The 15,546-nt window shown below is 39.2% G+C and overlaps 1 protein-coding gene and 1 long non-coding RNA gene across 2 annotated transcripts in view; one reads left to right on the top strand and one right to left on the bottom strand.

The window, feature by feature from the left end:
* The window catches only part of LOC105614699 (uncharacterized), a 90,379-nt gene that overhangs the window by 20,538 nt on the left and 54,295 nt on the right, over positions 1-15,546 (top strand). The window lies entirely within an intron of this gene.
* The window catches only part of PTPRQ (protein tyrosine phosphatase receptor type Q), a 304,390-nt gene continuing 292,762 nt past the window's right edge, over positions 3,919-15,546 (bottom strand). Inside the window, exons 62-63 of the mRNA XM_060412482.1 lie at positions 5,413-5,536; positions 3,919-5,167 (exon numbers count right to left, since the gene is read on the bottom strand). Coding sequence (XP_060268465.1) covers positions 5,130-5,167; positions 5,413-5,536 — 162 coding nt within the window. The 3' untranslated portion in view covers positions 3,919-5,129. The remainder of the gene's footprint in view (positions 5,168-5,412; positions 5,537-15,546) is intronic.

Here is a 15,546-nt window from a genome sequence, read left to right as displayed (position 1 = left end):
CACTGAATTACTTTGTCATCTTTGTTGACACCTAACTGACCAGCTCTGTGAGAATCCATTTTTTTACTTTGTATTTTTTTTAATAGAAATGCTATAGATGTACACATCAGTGCAGTGTAAATCACTCAGCAGTGTTCTATTTGAATACTTTGGCTATTCTAGTTTATTTTTTTTTTTGCATCATTTCTGTATAAATTATAAGCAAGTTTATTGATTTCTAGAAAAAAAGCCTTATGGGATTGATACTCCATTTAATCCGTAGATTAGTATGAGGAGAACTGATGTTCTGAGTTCATGGACATGCATTATAAAAATTGTATTTAAGCCTGCTTCAATTCATATCAATATTGTTTCTAATGTGTGTTTCTTACAGATACTTTGTTAAACTTATTCTAAGCATTTCATGTTTATGGATGCTATCCTTAAGGGCATTTTTAATTACCATTTCCAGTTGTTCAGTTGTCAAGATAAAACTGATCTTTTTGTATCGTGATCTCATATTCTGTAATATGTTTTAAAGCTATTTATTATGCATAGTGATTTCTGTAGTTTCCTCAGGAATTTCCTCATAAATAGTTACACGCATATGGACAGTTTTGTCTCTTCATTTACAAACCTTTTTCTTGCCTTAGTGTAATGACTAGGAACATCAGTACGATGTGGAATAGAAGCTGTGAGTGCATACTCAGCTGCTCAGTCATGTCCGACCCTTTGCAACCCCATGGACCGTAGTGTGCCAGGCTCTTCTGTCCATGGAATTTTTAAGCCAAGAATCTTGGAGTGGGTTGACATTTCCTACTCCAGAGATCTTCCCAGAAGTTGTGAAAGTGGGCATTTTTGCCTTTTTTTGCTCTTAGGGTGAAGGCCTCTAATATTTCACCGGGTGACTCAGGTGGTTAAAAGTCTACCTGCAATGCAGGAAACCTGGGTTTGATCCCTGGGTCAGGAAGATCCCCTAGAGTAGGAAATGGCAACCCATTCTAGTATTCTTGCCTGGAGAAACCCATGAACAGAGGAGACTGGTGGGTTACAGTCTATGAGATCACAAAGAGTTGGACAAACTGAGCGACTTTCACTTGACATTAGCTGTAGCTTTTTGTATTTGCCCTTAATCAGATTTAGGTGGTACTTTGAGGACTTAGAATATGTTGTTTCATTGTCAGTTGGCTTGCATTGTTTCTAAATAGAAGCCAGGATATTTTCTTATCTTGAACTCCTCAATAGGTCTATTTTCTTTGTGAGGTTTACAAATTTTATCTTTATCATTGGCTTTCAGTGACATGATTATGATATGCAGCTTCCATCTTTACTAAATGTGGTCTCAGGTGCATCTGTTAAGCTTTTATTATGTTTATCTGTGACAATGGACACAGCAGAGGAATTTAGAATCGTAGAGGAATTTATAAGGATTAATCATGTATAAAAGTAGTATATGGGTGTAAAAATATTCTAAAAAGTTTCTAATTTACTAAAATGACTTCTCAATCTAATACTTTTAGTAAAAATGAAAATAATTCAAGCTTGCAATTCTAAAGAAACAATCCCATTAACAAGGGAGAATAATGCTTTTCATTTGGAGAAGGAAATGGCAACCCACGCCAGTACTCTTGCCTGGAGAATCCCAGGGACGGGGGAGCCTGGTGGGCTGCCATCTATGGAGTCGCACAGAGTCGGACTGAAGCGACTTAGCAGCAGCAGCAGCCAGTACTCTTGCCAGGAGAATCCTATGGATGGAGGAACCTGGTAGTTTACAGTCCATGGGGTCGCAAAGAGTTGGACACGACTGAGCGATTTCACTTTCACTGTCTATTGAATTAATTTTATTTTCAAATGACTGTATTGCAGACTCTGATTTGGTATGTCCATTTGAAACATCTGAAAGGGAAGTTGTCTTCATTTGTTTTCCAAATCATATTTTGTTATTTGTATACATGTTTATCTGTTCACTTTAATCCAGGCATTCCTTGGGAATGCTCTTAATCATTCATGAAAAGAAAGCATCACTGGTCTTATTTAGCAGAAGTCAATATATCTGCTGTAATTTTCTCTTTAACGTGTGCATGGGACATATACAAGTGTGGAACTAATAGCTCGAGGTGCAATACAGTCGTAAAGCGGGGTGCGTTAGCTTACTGATTAGCATACACACTGTGCAGCCGGGATAAAATATTGTAAAAAATTATCTTTGTGCGATTCCTTGTACTTTCTGAAACACTTTCATATGTGTGGTCTCATCTATTCCGTAGAACATCTTCACGAACGGATGGGTATATGAGTTTTGATTCCAAATGGTATCTTTATGCATGTTGATGATGTCATTTACCACACAGTATTAGTGATCCTAAGAAGGCAAGCCAAGATTTTGCTTTATAAACATTTTTATTCCACATTTTCACTTTTTAGTATCAGGCAGTTGAGAATTTCAGATCATTTTGTGTTCCTGGCATCATCAAAATTTTTACTATGAGTTTTCTAAAAGTTGGCCTACAAAAATGGACCTGTTCCAATAATGTCATGACGTAGAGAGTGCTGAACTTCAATTTCATTTTTAAAATCTAGTGTTTGATACCAGATGTGAAGATTGAATTTGCCATCTCCTCTACGAAGAGGGCAAGGTTTCATTAGCTTTTTCAAAAGACTTATTATACATTTCACCTATGAAGTGAAAGAAGGAAATTATGCGTTTTAAAGCAGCATGAATGTAGAGGTGATACTTACAGCTGCTCTCATTTCTGACAAACAACTCTGAGAGGCTCCAGTTTCATTTGGTTCAGATGAGACACATGTTGCTCATTTATTGTACATATACTTCAATGTATTTTGACAAATCTGATCTAAAAATACAGATGTTCCTCATTATTTCAATTTGCACTTAGTAGCCACCTATAAAACTTGGCTGTAAACTAGCCTTTTTTCACAGTATAATTAAGAGAAAATTTAGCTATCTTTAATATGTGAATTTCAATTTAGTTTCAGTTACACTTTTGTGACCAACTAGTGAACAATACACTTAACAGGTGCTCTGTTACAGGTGTTTTATATATAATGACGAATCTTTTTAGACATGTTTCAGATAATTTCAGGTGGAAATAAAGTTATTCTAATCCTGTCTTTTAGAGATTTGTTATTCATTGTACGGCCTGAAATCAAACAGCAATATAACTTGAGTACTTTCTAGAAGTGATGCGTCTTAGGTCTTATCCTAGACCTGCTGAAGTAGAATCTACATTCTAACACAAGCCCCACGTGATTTGTATGCGCAGTAAAGACTGCTAAGTGCTCTTTTAGAGGAGGCTTTGTTGCAAAACTTTGTTTTATATGCATATACACATGGGCCAACTCTATTCTGGACTCTGCTTTATATAGATACTATCGAAAATGGACTTGCTTATGGATTGAACTATTTCTTTTCTTATTTAATACATTTAAAAGTAGACTTCCAGTACGTTCCACAGGTCTGTCTTCCATGAATACAAAAGTTCACGTTCATAAGTAGTGGCTTACCACACGTTTTCAATGAGTGACACATGAAGCAAATTGAAGAACTTCTTAACGCCAGTTTGAGTATTTTAGAGTTCTCATCATTTCTTACTGTTTTCTCTAACTTTCTATAGAGTAAACTTTCTGGTTTACTTTCTGGTTGGAACATTAATATATTTATTTACACACTCTTGCCATTAAAAAGCAGAAAGCGGAACTGCTGGGAAAACTAAAGGATTTAATTTCTTGAATGATAAATTCAATTTTTAAAATTATTTACTATTTTTGAGTACCTTGGGAAATGGTCATATATTACTTATTATTGTAATTATATATAATATACTTCATGTTAAGATAATCACTAATTATATCTTAATATATGATACAAAATCAAATTGTTTATAAGGACCTCTGAAATCATGCTGCAAAGTAACTCAATTCCTTAAAATTCAATTTTATTGGCCATTACATTTTCTATATGTGTATTCCAGCAGAAATAAACATACTATGATTCTTATCATAGAAGAAATAAAATAATACTATTTTCTGACCTTTAATTAAAATCTATGACAATAATTTCATATAGTTCAAAACTTAGCACATTGTTGCTATCTAACGAAAGGAGGGTGAGTTATTTTCTTTAAAAAAAAATCTCTAATATGCTACGGTCTAGTTAATTTTTTGTGTTCCATTCCAGCAAATGTACTCCTCAGTAATCAGCCTTAGGAAATGAAATAAAGACCATTTTATGTAATCTATTCAGAAGTGTCTGTTGGCACCACAGCAGCATATCATGGGTTTTCAAACTTGAGACACATTACCTTTTTATTACTGTTTTCATACATTTCTGCTGAAAAAATCCTTCAAAATTGTTATTAGGTTGAATACATATCTATGGACAAATACTGATACATTTAAACCAAACAATATAGTGGTACAGCTTGTTCCTGAAAACATACAGATATAGACAGGCTAGAAAAGTACTAGACAACTTCGTATGATCAATTGCACGGTTTAATTTTTCCTTCTGTTTTTTCAAGCTAAATATTACAGTGCAACTGAAATAGCCCTAAGTGTATCCGAAGAGCTACTGTGTGTTGTATAAAGGCTAAGTAATCCGGGGAGTGTCAAGGGGTTACTGTCAGCTGTTCGAGATCACGAGATGGTATCTCAGCACTCATAAAACAGAGGATTCAAAACACAGGAGCATACATGGAAGTGCAGATCATTAGGACAGTCCTGGAAGTTATCCACGAGAAAAGTCAACACCCTGGAGGCCAGAATAACACTCCTGAATCAACATTTACAGCTTTTGTTCAAGAGTGAATCCAATATGTAGGGAAAATTCACATTGAAACGTTAAATATAATTTTATATTTGACTCATTCCCCAAATACAGAATGCTTCAGAAATCTCTGGGGTATCTCTTCTTAAACAATTTAAGTTTATAATGTTCTGTACAAAACAGACAACTATCTTGAATTAGCTATTTCCTAGGACTATTCATTAAATATAAGTTTAGCAAGGCACAGTAAGGGCAGCATAGAGATTTACTTAAGGCTATACACTTCAAATCGGAAGAATAAGGGGATAATTTTGGCCCCTGGGGTTTGAAAATATCTTCCAGTTGTAATCTTTGGTCTGAATATTTACATGGTGGTTTCTTCCCATTCAAGCTCAACATCACCTATAACATAAAGACATGCCGTAAGAGAGAATTAAAGTTAACAGTTCAGAAGATTTAAATGTTTCATGATAAAAATATAATGTGCTTGGAAAGGCTATTATCCTAACTTGGATTAGAGAGAAATTAAAAATTGGTATGTTTGCTAGCCAAGCCTCTAAACCATTTTCAGTGAATGGTGATTATTGAATTAATGCTCCTGTTATAGGTGGTAAACTCTTAAGTTGATGTACAGTGCCTCTGTTTACCTTCCATGGCATCCAAAGAGTCCATCTTCTGAAGTGCCGAATAGTTCACAAAACAGATGAGCTGATTATTCCCTTTACTTGATAAGAGATCCAGAACGCACTGATGTAAAAAGATATACTGTGCCTAGACACCAAAGAAAGGGTGGTTAAATAAATAGATGGGGTGGGGATTCTTCTTACAAGGAGGAGGTATACTTTTACAGTTAAAAGTAATAATGAATTCGACAAATGTTAAACAGCTAAGTTAAAGGCACAGAATTTACCAAGTATATAAATGATTTTCTATCATTTCAAACATAAGGTTTGCTGAACTCCTGTGGGTTTTTTTAGTAGCTTCCAGGTTTTTTTTTTTTTTTTAGTACTTGTTATTAAATACCAATTTTTCATATGTTCTTTCTTGCTGTGATTATAAAAACTAAAAAAATTATATTATTTAAATTTGTTTATGTTTTTGCTTTTGGGCATGATTAATTTTTCTTATACTTTTCTTGTTAGAATGGCTTTTGGAATGTAGATGCTAAATTTAGTTTCAAAAGCTGTCACCGAAGGCACGTGTAGAGTATGGTTAACAATTCTGTTAATCACCCAACATTTGGCCTACTTAATGTCAAGGATCTGGTCTCTGTAAATACAAGGCAGTTGACCGTTGAGATATCCAAAGATGTGTAACATTTCATCTAAAGTTTGGAATAGATTCAGTACCACCTGAGTTCTTTAAGTTTATTCAATATAACTCAATGACCTGTTAGCATGTCTGGGTTTGGACTTTTCCAAAGGTTAGTTAAGGTTACAATCATAGAAAAGCACCCTCATTTTCACATAGGAAAGGCACCTGAATTTAAAGGAGTATAACTAAATGTTTAAGATAACACACATAACACACATAACTGATTTAAATAGAATGTCCTCTAAGTGACCATCTTAAGTTATGTCTATTGCTCACTGTACCTGAAAACCTTTTTCGAATTATACTATTGAGACAGTCTTCAGAAATTGCTGGTCATTATCGGGAATACCTATTTCTTCGCGGATTACAAAATGTTTCCACAGACGTCTCGTCAGTGGAATGCCGGTTCTGTGAGGACAGAACTCTCATCTTCACTGCTATATTCCCATTGCTGGTAATAGTGGCTGGAATGTGGTAGTTGCGTAATGAATGTTTGTTGACTTAGCCTCGTGTAATTGTCACAGTTAGTCGATCTTTCCCATTTAAGGACAGGCTTGATTTGGAGAGCATACGGAAGACATTCGAGATCAAGTTTGTATGTAAGAAGGATGATCAAGTTACATAATTCAATTTTGGTGAGAAAGGAAGGGTTATAAGGGAATAAAAATTCTATTAAAATTGCTGTTAACGTTCTTCTCAAGGTAATTCTAAAAGAGTATTTTAAAATGTACATCACACAGTGAGTAGCACTATTAGCAGAAATATATTGACATGATATAGTTTCTTTGAAAACAGCATTCATGTACATTTATGATTTCCGTTATTAAAAAAAAAAACACATTTGAACTTGAAGTCACATTTGATATGCAAAACTTCTGACTGTCCGGATCTCATCTTCCCCACTGGAAAGAATGATGGGTGTAAACTCTGGCAGCAGGGCAGGCTGAGCTCCATGGGGCAGTGCTACATGTTCCAAGATCTCTCTGCAGTGGTGTGTTATTGCCAAAGAGCCAGTGAAGAATTCAATTCCAGTTTCTACCCTAGATAGTCCTGTTACCATAAGAATTAAGTTTTTCTGATGTTCGGTTTTCTCATCTGGGGGATCAGAAAGGCTATGTTATAAGATTTAAGGCCAGCCAGATAGATAGATGATAGATAAATTGATCAATTGCTCGATCGATCTGGCAGCAAAAAGAAAAACTAGGCACCAGAAATAATTCTTTTTTCTTCTTCTTCAGGAGTTTACACCAGTCAGTTTTCAAGAGATCCAGAGCAGGAACGGGATTTCATCCAGACTAACCTTATTTGAGGCAGGAATAGTATCTCAGGATATTATCTCACTGCAGAGTATTCTCTGAGAAGGCTCTTTCAGATCTCTTGGGGCTGCTGTGAACTGTGGCTTGGTACACAGTGAAAGAACTTTTGGTTCTCCTTGCGTAAAGCCCTCGGGTGTCTTTTCATGGTGCCATGCTGCCGAGGTTCCCACCTCCCCACCCCTGGCCATGGTTACTGCAGTCTGTGCTGAGACAGCGTTCTTCACAGACGTTGGGATCATTCCCAAGTGCAACATGAGAAAATAAGAAACCACTCTTGTGCAAGGCAATGCTGATTTGTAAGGACTGGAGCCAAGGTGTGGTCATTTCCCTTTTTTTCATCACAGAGAAAAGACAGTAGAGACCTTCGCTTCTGGGAACAAAGTCAGGTGAAAGACAGCTAGCTGTGCATACCATGTTTTAAGCAGGGATCTGAGAATTGTGATTTATATGGTTTACAAAGTGGAGGCTAATTATTTAGTAAACATGGATATACCTTAATTTTATGACTTCTTATGGAAAGGGTGGAAGTGAAAGTGTTAATCGCTTAGTCATGTCCAACTCTTTGCAACTCCATGGACTGTAGCCTACCAGGCTCCTCTGTCCATGGGATTCTCCAAGCAAGAATACTGGAGTGGGTAGCCTTTCCCTTCTCCAGGGGATCTTCCTGACCCAGGTCTTCCGCATTGCAGGCAGATTCTTTACCATCTGAGCCACCAGGGGAAGGTTATCTATCCATATTTTTATGGATACTGATGATGTGCCTTGTGCTCAGTTGTGTCTGACTCTTTGTGACGCCAGCCAGGTTCCTCTGTTGAATACTGGAGGAGGTTGCTGTCTCCTCCAGGGGATCTTCCCCATCCAGGGATTGAACCTGTGTCTCCTGCATTGCAGGAAGAATCTTTACCTGCTGAGCCATCAGGGAAGATGAAGATGCATTTATCTCAAGTATCCCAACTAATGTTCATGACTTCTTCCTATTGATTCAGTGACTTGTATCAGGATTTTAATGACCCGCCCCCTCTTTCATGCCAAAAAGCAGTTGGCACAACTCTACTGTCAGACATTCACTGCAGGCTGGGCATTTACTGCACGCTTGGTGCTTTCAGATACTTTCTTTTATTTAATACTGACAATAAAATCGTGTAACACAGCTATTTGACAAAAGAGAAATAGCTTAGAGAAGTTAACGAAACAAAGTCACAAAGCCAGAAATGAGCAGGACTGGAATCTGAACTCAATTCTCTGACTCCAAAATCCATGCTCTTTCCATTCCCCTACGCAACCTACAGCAGTTTCCTCTGGCTGGTTATTCCAGCACAATGGATGAAGTTTATGTATGAAGTGTATATGGAATACTAAATTGTGTGAAATTATTCACAGGCATTCTTGAACACACTTGTTACAAAGTCTGGTTCCACGAAGCTGTACAGCATGACAAAACCCAACTTTTATTATTTGAAGACTGAATCTACATCTTGATCAGTGCCAAGAATATTGCTTGCCATGTACCTGTGTACACCTAGGAACATGGAGGAAAATGTTACCTATTTATCCTATTCTTATGTTCTAATAATCACTAATAGTTGTATTGATATTGAAGCCCTTAAAAGATCCCTGGATAAGAACCAGCTACAAAATTTGTGGGGCTCACTACAAAGTGAAAATGTGAGCTTCCTTCTTCAAAACTGGGGCTTCCCTGGTGGCTCAGATGGTAAAGAATCTGCCTGCAATGCAGGAGACCAGGTTTGGAAGATCCCCTGGAGAAGGGAATGGCTACCCACTCCAGTATTCTTGCCTGGAGAGTTCCAAGGACAGAAGAGCCTGATGGGCTACAGTCCATGAGGTTGCAAAGAGTTGACTAACACTTTTCCTCAAAAGTAATAAAGATTTTCAAATCAGTGACAGCAGGCATCAAATCAAGTGCAACGCCCTTTTGAGGGTGGGGACCTATGAGTTTGAATAGATTGCATACTCATGAAACTGAGCCTGGCCATAAGTCCCAGTCCATTTCTAAAGTTTTGTAAGGGAAGAGTGATGCTTCATTCATGTGTCCCCTTTCAGCATTTAAAGGAATGTATATGGATGACAGGACCTAGTTTTACCAAGCCAACACATAAATAAAGTGGATTTAAAAGATTCCTACAAAAAGACTCAGGGTCATAGATATTATTTATCAGCAAAATACACATGAATGACAAGAAAATGGCAGGACTGATATTTTTCATACCTCTAGAATAACCATCTTATAGCCATTCTATGAGGTGAAAGCAACAATGTAATCAGATCTCTCAGTGAGCTCAGTTCAGTTCAGTCGCTCAGTCGTGTCCGACTCTTTGCGACCCCATGAATCGCAGCACATCAAGCCTCCCTGTCCATCACCATCTCCCAGAGTTCACTCAGACTCACGTCCATCGAGTCCGTGATACCATCCAGCCATCTCATCCTCAGTCGTCCCCTTCTCCTCCTGCCCCCAATCCCTCTCAGTATCAGAGTCTTTTCCAATGAGTCAACTCCGCATGAGGTGGCCAAAGTACTGGAGTTTCAGCTTTATCATCATTCCTTCCAAAGAAATCCCAGGGCTGATCTCCTTCAGAATGGACTGGTTGGATCTCCTTGCAGTCCAAGGGACTCTCAAGAGTCTTCTCCAGCACCACAGTTCAAAAGCATCAATTCTTTGGCTCTCAGCCTTCTTCACAGTCCAACTCTCACATCCATACATGAGCATAGGAAAAACCATAGCCTTGACTAGACGGACCTTAGTTGGCAAAGTAATGTCTCTGCTTTTGAATATACTATCTAGGTTGGTCATAACTTTTCTTCCAAGGAGTAAGCGTCTTTTAATTTCATGGCTTCAATCACCATCTGCAGTGAGCTAGATACTTATAAAAACAATAAATAATTTAAAATATATGTTTTGGGACCATTATTGAAACAGAATTATTTTCTGCTAAGTATTTATTTTATCTTTTGAAAATACCTAATGATAATATAAGTTTTAGTCACTTTGTTGAGTCACTCAGTTGTGTCCGACTCTCTGTGACCCCATGGACTGCAAGCACACCAGGCTTCCCTGTCCATCACCAACTCCTGGAGCAAGTTTAAACTCATGTCCATCAAGTTGGTGATGCCATCCAACCATCTCATCCTCTGTCATCCCCTTCTCCTCCCACCTTCAGTCTTTCCCAGCATCAGGGTCTTTTCTAAGGAGTCAGTTCTTCACATCAAGTGGCCAGAGTATTGGAGTTTCAGCTTAAGCATCAGTCTTTCCAATGAATATTCAGGACTGATCTCCTTTAGGATGGACTGGTTGGATCTCCTTGCAGTCCGAGGGCCTCTCAAGAATCTTCTCCAGCACCACAGATCAAAAGCATCATTTCTTTGGCGCTCAGCCGTTTTTACAATCCGACTCTCACATCCATCGTGTGACATGACTGCTGGAAAATTCATAGCTTTGACTATAATATGGACCTTTGTTGGCAAAGTAATGTCTTTGCTTTTTTTTTTTTCTTTTTTGAGATTCTTTTTCAAATTTATTTTTTAATTGAAGGATAATTGCTTTACAGACTTTCGTTATTCTCTGTCAAACTTCAACATGAATGAGCCATAGATAGACATATAGCCCCTCCCTTTTGAGCCTCCCTCACATCTTCCTCCACATCCCACCCCTCTAGGTTTTTACAGAGCCCCTGTTTAGTTTCCTGAGCCATACAGCAAATTCCCATTGGCTGTCTATTTTGCATATGATAATGTATATGCTGTCTAGGTTGGTCATAGATTTTCTTCCAAGGAGCAAGCGTTGTCTTTTAATTTCGTGGCTGCAATCACCATCTGCAGCGACTTTGGAGCCCTGAAAATAAGCTCTGTCACTGTTTCCAGTGTTTCCCCATCTATTTGCCATGAAGTGGTAGGACCGGATGCCATGATCTTCATTTTCTGAATGCTGAGCTCTAAGCCAACTTTTTCACTCTCCTCTTTCACTTTCATCAAGAAGCTCTTTAGTTCTTCATTTTCTGCCATGAGAGTGGTGTCATCTGCATATCTGAGGTTATTGATGTTTCTCTTGGCAGTCTTGATTCCAGCTTGTGCTTCCTCCAGCCCAGCATTTCTCATGATGTACTCTGCATATAGACAAGGCTGTGGTCCTAGTGTGATTAGATTGACTAGTTTTCCGTGAGTATGGTTTCAGTGTGTCTGCCCTCTGATGCCATCTTGCAACACCTACCATCTTACTTGGGTTTCTCTTACCTTGGGCGTGGGGTATCTCTTCACGGCTGCTCCAGCAAAGCACAGCCACTGCTCCTTACCTTGGATGAGGGGTATCTCCTTACTGCCTCCGTTGCTGACCTTCAACGTGGGATAGCTCCCCTAGGCCCCCCTGCGCCTGCGTAGCCACTGCTCCTCCGGTTGCTCCTCCTGGCCACAGGCCCAGGCCTTGGGCGTGGGTGGCTCCTCCCAGCTGCCGCCCCTGGCCTCGGGCTCACAGCCGCCTGCACTCAGTGCTGCTTTATGGACTATGCACAATAAACTGTGGAAAATTCTGAAAGAGATAGGAATCGCAGACCACCTGACCTGCCTCTTGAGAAATCTGTATACAGGTCAGGAAGCAACAGTTAGAACTGGACATGGAACAACAGACTGGTTCCAAATAGGAAAAGGAGTACATCAAGGCTGTATATTGTCACCCTGCTTATTTAATTTCTATGCAGAGTACATCATGAGAATCGCTGGACTGGAAGAAACACAAGCTGGAATCAAGATTGCCGGAAGAAATATCAATAACCTCAGATATGCAGATGACACCACCATTATGGCAGAAAGTGAAGAGGAGCTAAAAAGCCTCTTGATGAAAGTGAAAGAGGAGAGTGAAAAAGTTGGCTTAAAGCTCAACATTCAGAAAACGAAGATCATGGCATCTGGTCCCATCACTTCATGGGAAATAGATGGGAAACAGTAGAAACAGTGTCAGACTTTATTTTTTGGGGCTCCAAAATCACTGCAGATAGTGACTGCAGCCATGAAATTAAAAGACGCTTACTCCTTGGAAGAAAAGTTTTGACCAACCTAGACAGTATACTCAAAAGCAGAGACATTACTTTGCCGACTAAGGTCCATCTAGTCAAGGCTATAGTTTTTCCTGTGGTCATGTATGGATGTGAGAGTTGGACTGTGAAGAAGGCTGAGAGCCGAAGAATTAATGCTTTTGAACTGTGGTGTCGGAGAAGACTCTTGAGAGTCCCTCGGACTGCAAGGAGATCCAACCAGTCCATTCTGAAGGAGATCAGCCCTGGGATTTCTTTGGAAGGAATGATGATAAAGCTGAAACTCCAGTACTTTGGCCACCTCATGCGAAGAGTTGACTCATTGGAAAAGACTCTGATACTGAGAGGGATTGGAGGCAGGAGGAGAAGGGGACGACTGAGGATGAGATGGCTGGATGGCATCACGGACTCGATGGACGTGAGTCTGAGTGAACTCTGGGAGTTGGTGATGGACAGGGAGGCCTGATGTGCTGCGATTCATGGGGTTGCAAAGAGTCGGACACGACTGAGGGACTGAAATGAACTGAACTGAACTCTGCATATAAGTTAAATAAGCAGGGTGACAATATACAGCCTTGATGTACTCCTTTCCTAACTTGCAACTAGTCCATTTTTCCGTGTCTGCTTCTAACTGCTGCTGCTTGACCTGCATACAGATTTCTCAGGAGGCAGGTAAGGTGGCCTGATATTCCCATCTCTTGAAGAATTTTCTACAGTTTGTTGTGATCCACACAGTCAAAGGCTTTAGTGTAGTCAATGAAGCACAAGTAGATGTTTTTCTGGAATTCTCTTGCTTTTTCCATGATCCAGTGGATGTTGGCAATTTGATCTCTGGTTCCTCTGTCTTTTCTAAATCCAGCTTGAACATCTGGAAGTTCATGGTTCATGTACTGTTGAAGCCTAGCCTGGAGAATTTTGAGCATTACTTTGCTAGCGTGTGAGATGAGTGCAGTTGTGTAGTAGTTTGAATATTCTTTGACATTGCCTTTTTTGGGGATTGGAATGAAGACTAACCTTTTCCAGTCCTGTGGTCACTGCTGAGTTTTCCAAATTTGCTGGCATATTGAGTGTAACACTTTCACAGCATCATCTTTTAGGATATGAAATAGCTCAGCTGGAATTCCATCGCCTCCACTGTATTTGTTTGTAGTGATGCTTCCTAAGGCCCACTTGACCTCTCATTCCAGGATATCTGGCTATAGGTGAGTAATCACACTATCATTGTTATCTGAGTCATTAAGATCTTTTTTGTACAGTTCTTCAGTGTATTCTTGCCACCTACCTTAATATCTTCTGCTTCTGTTAGGTCCATACCATTTCTGTCCTTTATTGTGCCCGTCTTTGCATGAAATGTTCTCTTGGTATCTCTGATTTTCTTGAAGAGATGTGTAGTCTTTACCATTGCATTGTTTTTCATCTATTTCTCTGTACTATTCTCTTTGCAAGGCTTTCTTGTCGTCTCTCCTTGCTATTCTTTGGAATGCTGCATTCAGTTGGGTATATCTTTCCTTTTCTCCTTTGGCTTTCTCTTCTCTTCTCAGCTATTTGTAAGGCCTCCCCAGACAGCCATTTTGCCTTTTGCATTTCTTTTTTCTTAGGGATGGTTTTGATCACCACCTCTTGTATAATGTTACAAACCTCCATCCAACAGTTCTTCAGGCACTCTGTCGATCAGATCTAATCCCTTGAATATTTGTCACTTCCACTTGATAATCATAAGGGATTTGATTTAGGTTATACCTGAATGGTCTAGTGATTTCCCTACTTTCTTCAATTTAAGTCTGAATTTGGCAGTACGGAGTACATGATCTGAGCCACAGTCAGCTCCCAGTCTTATTTTTGCTGACTGTATAGAGCTTCTACATCTTTGGCCAGCAAATAATATAATAAATCTGATTTTGGTATTGACCATCTGGTGATGTCCATGTATAGAGTAGTCTCTTGTGTTGTTGGAAGAGGGTGTTTGCAATGACCAGTGTGTTCTCTTAGCAAAACTGTTAGCCTTGCGCTGCTTCATTTTTTATACCATGGCCAAAGTCGCCTATTACTCCAGGTATCCCTTGACTTCCCACTTTTGCATTCAAGTCCTCAGTCATATCCAGCTCTTTTCAACCCCAGTGACCATAGCCCGCCAGGGTTCTCTGTCCATGGAATTCTCCAGGCAAGAATACCAGAGTGGGTAGCCATTTCTTTCTCCAGGGGATCTTCCTAACCCAGGGATCAAGCCCAGGTCTCCTGCACTGCAGGCAGATTCTTTATGGACTGAGCCATGCCATCACTATTAGCAAAGTTGTCAGAATTGCTTCTTTGACCTTTACCTCATGGTTTTCGATTTATTTGTGTATACTTTCTAATATACATAGTGGCTCAAACTACATCTTTAAAATACATATATTCATTTGTGTGTGTGTGTGCATATGGTGCTCAGTCATGTCTGACTCTTTGCCACCCCACGGATTGTAGGCTCCCTGTCCATGGGATTTCCCAGGCAAGAATACTGGAGTGGGTTGCCATTTCCTTCTTTGGGGAATCTTCCCCACCCAGGGATCAAACCTAGGTCTCCTGCATTGTAGACAGCTTCTTTACCGTCTGAGCCACCAGAGAAGCCTAGGAATTGAATGCTGAAACTTTTCTCCTGAAAGGGATGTACATTTTGAAAAGTTTGGTTGTGTCTGGTCTAGAGCCACATCTTCCTAAGAACATTAGTGTTCCATGACGTGGTGTTACATGTTTTGGGGTCAAAAGGGTTCAAGGACACCATTGTTATATAAGTTTGGGAAATGTTGTTTCCACAAGGGCTCTGTATTTATAAATGTCAGTGCACATTAGCATAGAGGCTCTAAGAAATTTTCTCAAACTTATTTTAGCAAAGAGCCTGTTTTCTCCCACCTCTAACTATATAGCCACTTATGTTTTCTAGTTGGTGCCCTAGAAAATACGATTATAGAAGATCTGCATATTTACTCTGAGAAAAATCTGTATAGTATAAAAATATCCATCCAAAGATATGAGAAGAACCTATTAGTATAATTAGACAGACCTGGGTTTGAATTTTGGCTCTGGCACTTATAACCTTTGAATATCACTTAAATTCTTGGAACATCTGCTTCCC

Source organism: Ovis aries, chromosome 3 (assembly GCF_016772045.2).
Source record: "Ovis aries strain OAR_USU_Benz2616 breed Rambouillet chromosome 3, ARS-UI_Ramb_v3.0, whole genome shotgun sequence".
Lineage (NCBI taxonomy): Eukaryota > Metazoa > Chordata > Mammalia > Artiodactyla > Bovidae > Ovis > Ovis aries.
This window is presented reverse-complemented; position numbering and strand designations above follow the sequence as displayed.